We start from the raw sequence: 7500 nt of genomic DNA on the forward strand, positions 1-7500 counted from the left end.
CAGCTCCAACAGTAAAATCCTGCTTTGACATGAACGACTGAGTCACAGTAATCTGATGAGAACAGAGAGGACAGGAGAACAGATAGAACAGGAGAACAGTCACAGGACATTTTACTGCACTCAGTACTTTAATACTTGAAGTACATTTTCCTTTTCCATACTTTCATACTTTTAGTGTAGTAACATTTTCTATACAGGACTTATAACAGAGTATTTGCACTCTGAGGTATTTGTACTTTTACTGAACTAAATAATCTGATTACTTTTACTGTCATCTTGTCTTAGCAATTTAAGAATGATGCTAGCAACAAATGTTCTTTCTTGTGCTTTTTGTGTTGTTTTATTCTGTTGTTGTGAAACACACACAGGAGCAGTGGGCTCCTATTGGGGGGGTTAAGTGCCTTGCTCAAGGGCACATCAGCCGGCTAATGGAGGGGGAGGGAATACTCCACCACACCCACATATTTCTGCCGGTCCGGTGGGGGAATTGAACCGGCTCCAATCATGAATTGGAGAATATTTTTATTTTTCGAACATGTTTGGCCTGAAATCTGGTTTTGTTTTTAAGATGTAAAGATTCAGCTCAGTTAGTCCAGCAGCTGTCAGTGGACCTGCAGGAGTTTCTGCTGAAGAAAGTCTTTAAAAACAGCTCAGCAGCACTGGAACTAGTGATTATCTTCATGAACAGTCAGTCTTTCAGTTAGTTTTTCAGTTCACACTCTATAACATGTTACAAACAATGAAAAATGTCATTGCAGAGTCCAAAGTGATGTGTTTAGGTGTCCTGTTTATTACAAAAACCCAGAAATATTCTGTTTACAATGATACAAAACAGAAAAGCAGCAGATCTCAGAGGAGTCTGAGTGAAGGCTGGTGTCAGGAGGACTGTAGAGTCTGTGGGAGGAAGACATGTTGGACTTCTGGTCAGAGAGAAGTCCTGATAAAGGAGCTGTAAATCCTCTGGGGATCTAGATTTTTAACAGACACCTCTGAGTCTAAAGGTAGGACCGGCGACCCTCTCACAGGAACTTCTCCTCTTAACGGGCTGCTCGTAGTGATCCGATGCTACCTGACCCGTAGATAACCAGGATGTCCTGAAGCAGACTGGACAGACATGTTATGTAACACACTTGAGAGGAAGAAGCAGCGACTCGCAGGATGATTTAAGGGAAATTTGCCTTTTCACAGTGAGCTTCCTGCCAGTCACAGAGCTGTCAACATGTTTACTTACATCTTTAAACACTTGAGTTTGAGTCATTGCTGGAGCCTCTCTGTGTTCTCACACCGCTCACACTTAACAGTACGATGAGGTGGAGGAAGTGTTCAAATCCTGTTACACAGGTATCAGCAGTGGCGTGCACAGACTTTTTGAAGGGCAGGGGCGAAAAGGACACTTGAGCACACGTTTTGGCATCTAAGAGGGCACTTTAATGCGCGTTTTGGCTCCCAGGGGACACTTTAGCATGCGTTTTTCAACAATTGCGCCACTGGGTATCAGTATAGTAATGAATGCCATGTGTTCGATTCCTAAAGGATCGGTTCACAGCTTTTCAAGTCTGTCATGAAACAAACATCAGGTGCTCTTATGAGTCCTTCCTCTTGTTCATACTCTCAGTGTAAGTGATGGAGGACAGAATCCATTTAAAGTTTATCTTAAGATGAAGTTTGAGGCAGATCAAGTGAGATTCAGCTGTTTTAGTGCAAAATTCCTCATCGTTGCTGATTTGGGGTCTTAGTTGGACATCACAGAGTGAAAGATGGTGTGTCATTAACTGTCCTCACGCCTTCAGGAGAATGTGGAGCTGACTGATGTCTACACAGAGCTGAAGACTGGAGTCGCTCTCATTCGTCTGCTGGAGCTCATCTCCAGAGAGACGCTGCCCCCGCCCAGCCGCCGCAAACTGAGGGTCCACTGTCTGGAGAACAACAGCATCGCCATCAGCTTCCTCAAGACGAAGGTAACTCACCTGTCTGTGCCATTCAGAGTCTGTAAAGCCAAGGTAACTCACCTGGCTGTGCCATTCAGAGTCCTTAAAACCAGGGTAACTCACCTGTCTGTGCCATTCAGAGTCTGTAAAACCAAGGTAACTCACCTGGTGCCTCCGTACTGACTTTTTTCAGCTTATTTAATCTTTCACTGTGTGAACACACAACAAAGACCTGCTGAGAATGAGCAGCTCAAGTCTTTGGTTCTTTCATGAGTTACATGTGTTTAGCTCCACCTTGTGTTGATCTTCAGCATTACAGCTCTTATTTTGACTTGATGAGCTGAGATGGTTGAACAGAATTTTTCACTGAAGGAATCATTCATATTTTTCTCCAGTGACCCTCGGCATCGAGCTTGTATCAAACGCTTGGATTTATGGACAAATTATTTTTTTATTTGTTTTGAAAGTCTTAATAAAAATGTCTGAAGGTTTGAAGTGATTGTTCCAGTTTTTTTGCCATAAACTGTAAATCTGATCCTCTAAGTGAAAGTGCTGGCCGGCAGATTGAGCTCCAAACCAATCACTGTGTTTCCTGTCAGATTCGGGTGGATTTGATTGGTCCAGAAAATGTGGTTGATGGGGACCGTACGCTGATCCTGGGTCTGCTGTGGATCATCATCCTCAGGTTCCAGATTGGACCCATTAACCTGGAAGAGGTAACAAACCCACAACCTCCAGTCTGGATTTCTTTTGTTTGTAGTTCAAACTTTTATTTCAAAAACCTTTTTAAGGAATAAAAAGAAAAGAAACTAGTTTAACTTTAAGCACTAATGAATGATGATTTTTCACTGAACAAAGGATCTGTTTTAATTTAAAATGACTCAGTCCAACGTCATTTTCTTCCTGCTTCCGTCAGCCGGGGGGCGGAGCCAGTGTCGCCCACCGCTCGGCGAAGGAGGCTCTGCTGATCTGGTGTCAGAGGAAAACGTCGGGCTACAATGGCGTCGACGTGCAGGACTTCTCATCAAGCTGGAGGGATGGACTCGCCTTCAACGCACTCATCCATGCACACCGGTACCACACACACCACACACAACACACACACCAAACACTACACTACACACACACTACACACACACACAACACAACACACACACATACCACGCACACCACACACACACCAAACACTACACAAACACACACACACACCACACACACCACACACACACACACACTACACACACATACCACACACAACACACACACACATACCACACACACACACAACACACACACACACACACACACACACTACTCACACACCCCACACACACACACACACACACTACACACACACCACACACACACACACACTACACACACACCACACACACACCAAACACAACACAACACACACACACACACACACACACACCAAACACAACACACACACCACACTAAACACACACACACCAAACACAACACACACACCACACACACCAAACGCAACACACACAACACACACATACCACACACACACACACACACACACACCAAACGCAACACACACAACACACACATACCACACACAACACACACACCACACACACACCACACACACCACACACAACACACACAACACACACCACACACACCACACACACACCACACTCACCACACACACCACACACAACACACACCACACACACCACACACACCACACACACCACACACACACCACACACACACCACACACACCACACACAACACACACAACACACACAACACACACACTTTTTTATGCTCTGCATCCAATCTGCTCCATCCTCTCTCTCTCTCTGTCTTTGTGTCTCTCTGTCTGTCTCTCTGTCTGTCTGTCTCTCTCTCTCTGTCTCTGTCTCTCTCTGTCTCTCTCTCTCTCTCTGTCTTTGTCTGTCTGTCTCTCCTTCTCTCCATCCCAGGCCTGACCTTTTTGACTACCGCCGTCTCCATGGCGACAACCCACGTCATAACTTGGAGCACGCCTTCTCTCTGGCGGAGCGGGAGTTCGGGATCATGCAGCTGCTGGAGGTGGAGGACATCGTGGTCCCGCATCCGGATGAGAAGTCCATCATGACCTACGTGTCCCTGTACTACCACTACTTCTCCAAGATGAAGCAGGGACAGACCATCCAGAAGAGACTCGCTAAGGTCTGAAGCAACACAAGGGGGCAGCACTGATCCACTAGATCAGGGGTCGGCAACCTTTACCACTCAAAGAGCCATTTGGACGTTTCCCACAGTAGAGAAAGCACAGGGACCCGCAAACCCCCCTTGATATTTAAAATGAAATAACACTGCATATAACGATTTTTTGCCTTTATGCTACGTACAAACAAACTATAGTGTGCTGCATTTATAAAATTCAAGATTCTTTATTGTCATTGAGCATGACATGTTAATTAAATTTTCATTGCAACCCCCATGTTAGAAACAAGATAGTAAGAAAGATAAGAAGATTAGAAAGAATAAAATTAAGATAACTACAATAAAATTAAATAAACATGCAGTAAAAATATTTGTAAATGCAATTAAAAATATACCAGAATGAAAATATACTAAGACAATAAAATATACTAAACAATAAACAATAAAATATGGAAGTGAAATGTGCAAGCAGAATAAAATATACAAGCAGAATAAAATATACACAGTGAAATGTACCGACAGAATAAAATATACCAGTGGACAATAAAATATACCAATGAAATGAAATGTGCCAATATACTAAAATGTATATAATTAGTTAAGTGAATGTGTGTACCTAAAAGTTAAGTACACAGAAGGTGCAGGTGGAGGTGTAGGTGTAGGTGTAGGTGTAAAGTGCGGTGTGCAGTGGTTCACAGTTCTCATAGTCTCTCACTGCAGTGAGGGGCTGCTGGGGGTGATAGCTCTAACAGCTCTGGGGAAGAAGCTGTCCCTCAGTCTGTTAGTGGTGGTGCGGATGTTCCTGTACCGCTTTCCTGATGGAAGCGGTACAAACAGTCTGTGGCCCGGATGGCTGGGGTCCATGGCGATGGATCTTGCCCTCTTCCTGACCCGGCCTTCATACATAGAGTCTAGGCCCACGATGCCCTGTGCAGTTTTAACCACCCGTGCCAGTTGTTTCCTCTCCTGTGCCGTGCAGCTGCCATACCACACTGTCACACTGAGGCAGAGGACGCTTTCAATTGTGGCCCTGTAGAAGTTAACGAGCAACCGAGAGGAGAGTCCGGCCCGTTTCAGTTTCCTGAGGAAGAAGAGCCTTGAAAAAATCAATGAACGACTGCAGAGAAAACAAAATGATATTTCTGCATGCAACAAAATTAAAGACGTTGTGTTGAAGGTTCTTTCAAGTAAAATACTCAACGCCTATTTGCGTGCTGTCATCCTTTTACTGGCGCGTGCAGTCAGCTGTCAACCTGAACAACAAAAGGACTATTTCACTGAACAATGAAAAAATATGAATAAATGCTAAATAATAGGCAATTAAAATATTAATCAAACGTGGTTAATGTGATTTCTGCTCCTGAACCTCAGCGCACAGCGTCTGCACATCAACGCTGTGCGCCGTCACCTGCATCTTTATACAGGATCATCAGATGTCATCTGTGAGGCGTGCACCATGTTTGTTTCAAAACGAACAAACTAAAACAAAATACATTTTAAATATGCTAGTTAGTTATTTTCAGGACCCCTGCACTAGATGGATTTTTAAAAATGTATTTGACTGATATGACAGACAGCAGGGACACAAGGCTGGAAAATGTATTATGTCTTTAACATTATGGTTTTGATTAAGTGCCTACTATGATGAGGAAGTGAAGAAGTACAAACAGGAGTTAAGCTGTTCATTCAGTAGTAAAAGCAGAAGTGATTCTGGCAGAGAGGAAGTTCATCTGCTGCCCTGACATCAGATTTACAGACAGACAAAAACTGGGCTTTTCTGCCCCCTGCAGGCTGCTTCAGGAGCTGCAGCAGCTGCCTTCTGTCTGTTTGTTCTTGCAGGTGAATGTAGAAACCTTTGCTGCCTGTCCCATCTGTTGGCTCACTCTCACATGGTGACTATCTCTAATCTGTCACTTCCACCTCCTGCCCGTCAATCAGCGTGGATTACTGCTGGATTAGATTCAGGACTAACAGGAAGTCAACCGGTGGCAGAGCTTCAGCACAGAGAGCCCACACTGCTGTTCACTCTAGAAATAGCTGCCATGAAAGATGAGAGACCACAATCTGTAACTGGATACTCACCCTCACAGAGATCTAATGTAATAAATGAAATCCAGAGTTAGATAATAATTGAGATTGATGGGACTGCTGGCAGTGATGTGATGTGTTAGTTGGTCAGGTGACCCCTGACTGTGGGCGGGGCTGCAGACTCTAAGCTGATCAGATCTGATCACACGCGGAGACGCTGCTGGAGGCAGCAGAAACATTCACACAGCCAACAAACACTGAAGCTGCACGCCTTACCTGCTGTGTTCACTTGCTCAGAGAATCAGAGGAGGAGGCAGGATGAAGGGTCTGATCTGAGTTCAGCCCGGTTCAGCTCAAACTAAACTACCGAGGACTTCACTGTGGATTTAGAGGCCGTTCGATTAGATTTTTCATTGTTGTCGTTAAGCTCTGTTGTTGGTGAGATGAAGTATTTGTATAGTTTTGAGAGCTTCAGGGATCTGAATGAAAAGTGACAGAGTGCAGGTGATGTTTTTCAGCTTTTCGTCGCTCTTGTTTCTCGATTTCTCGGCTTTGTGAGGATTTCAGTTGGCAGTTTTTGAACTCAGCTTCTCAGACTGATCTGGTCTGATACAGGTGTTCGCTGTAGGCGGAGCTACGAATGTGCACTTTGTGGTTCTGGGTTCTGTGACGTGTGATGAAGTCAGTTACACGTTCTGCTTCATTTAACACATGCGTGATATAATAATTAATAATTACGTGTTTCAGGCTGTTGAGTCTGAGTTTTCGATCCGCTGACCTCTTCATTTGTTGTGATGGTTGGCTCTCGAGCGATGTTGGCTGTTCATACTTAGGTACCAGGTAAACCAGGTATGTCCAGGTCCGGTGATCTCCCTGGGGTCACTTAATGATGGCTTACATACACCAGATAGGTTCAGGTGTGTCACAGGTGTGTGGGTGCACATCTAGCAGCCTCCAAGATAATCTGTTGTGGGTGATTCCAGGTGTGTAAAGGTAGATTGTAGGTATGTAGAGGTTTGAATGAAGGCTTTAAATGAGAGTTGACATTAGTGTGCTTCAGGTGTGGTCGCAGTTATACTGCCCGTACCAGGGGGGTCAAAGTGCATTCCAGGTATGTTCAAGGTTTCTACAGAACGTTTGGAGATGGCAGGTGTGTGAGGTGGGTTTTATATGTGATGAAGGTACCTGGAAACATATTTAGCAGTTACATTGAATGCAACAGGTGTGTCCGGGGGCATTCTGGGTATGTTGAGCTTTGAAAAAAGCGGTTCAGGTATAAATTAGAGTTTCAGGTGTGATCAAGGTATCCAGAGGTGTCTCTAGTGATAAGTCTCCCTCATGTATTTTAAATAGGAGT

At 44.4% G+C, this 7500-nt stretch overlaps 1 protein-coding gene across 1 annotated transcript in view; it reads left to right on the plus strand.

The window, feature by feature from the left end:
- Positions 1 to 7500, plus strand: part of sptbn5 (spectrin, beta, non-erythrocytic 5) — a 51331-nt gene that overhangs the window by 4012 nt on the left and 39819 nt on the right. The window contains 4 exon segments of the mRNA XM_041953975.1: positions 1791 to 1958; positions 2528 to 2644; positions 2845 to 3002; positions 3890 to 4118. Of these exon segments, the coding sequence (XP_041809909.1) occupies positions 1791 to 1958; positions 2528 to 2644; positions 2845 to 3002; positions 3890 to 4118 (672 nt within the window).

The sequence above is a fragment of the Chelmon rostratus genome, chromosome 15 (assembly GCF_017976325.1).
Source record: "Chelmon rostratus isolate fCheRos1 chromosome 15, fCheRos1.pri, whole genome shotgun sequence".
NCBI lineage: Eukaryota > Metazoa > Chordata > Actinopteri > Chaetodontiformes > Chaetodontidae > Chelmon > Chelmon rostratus.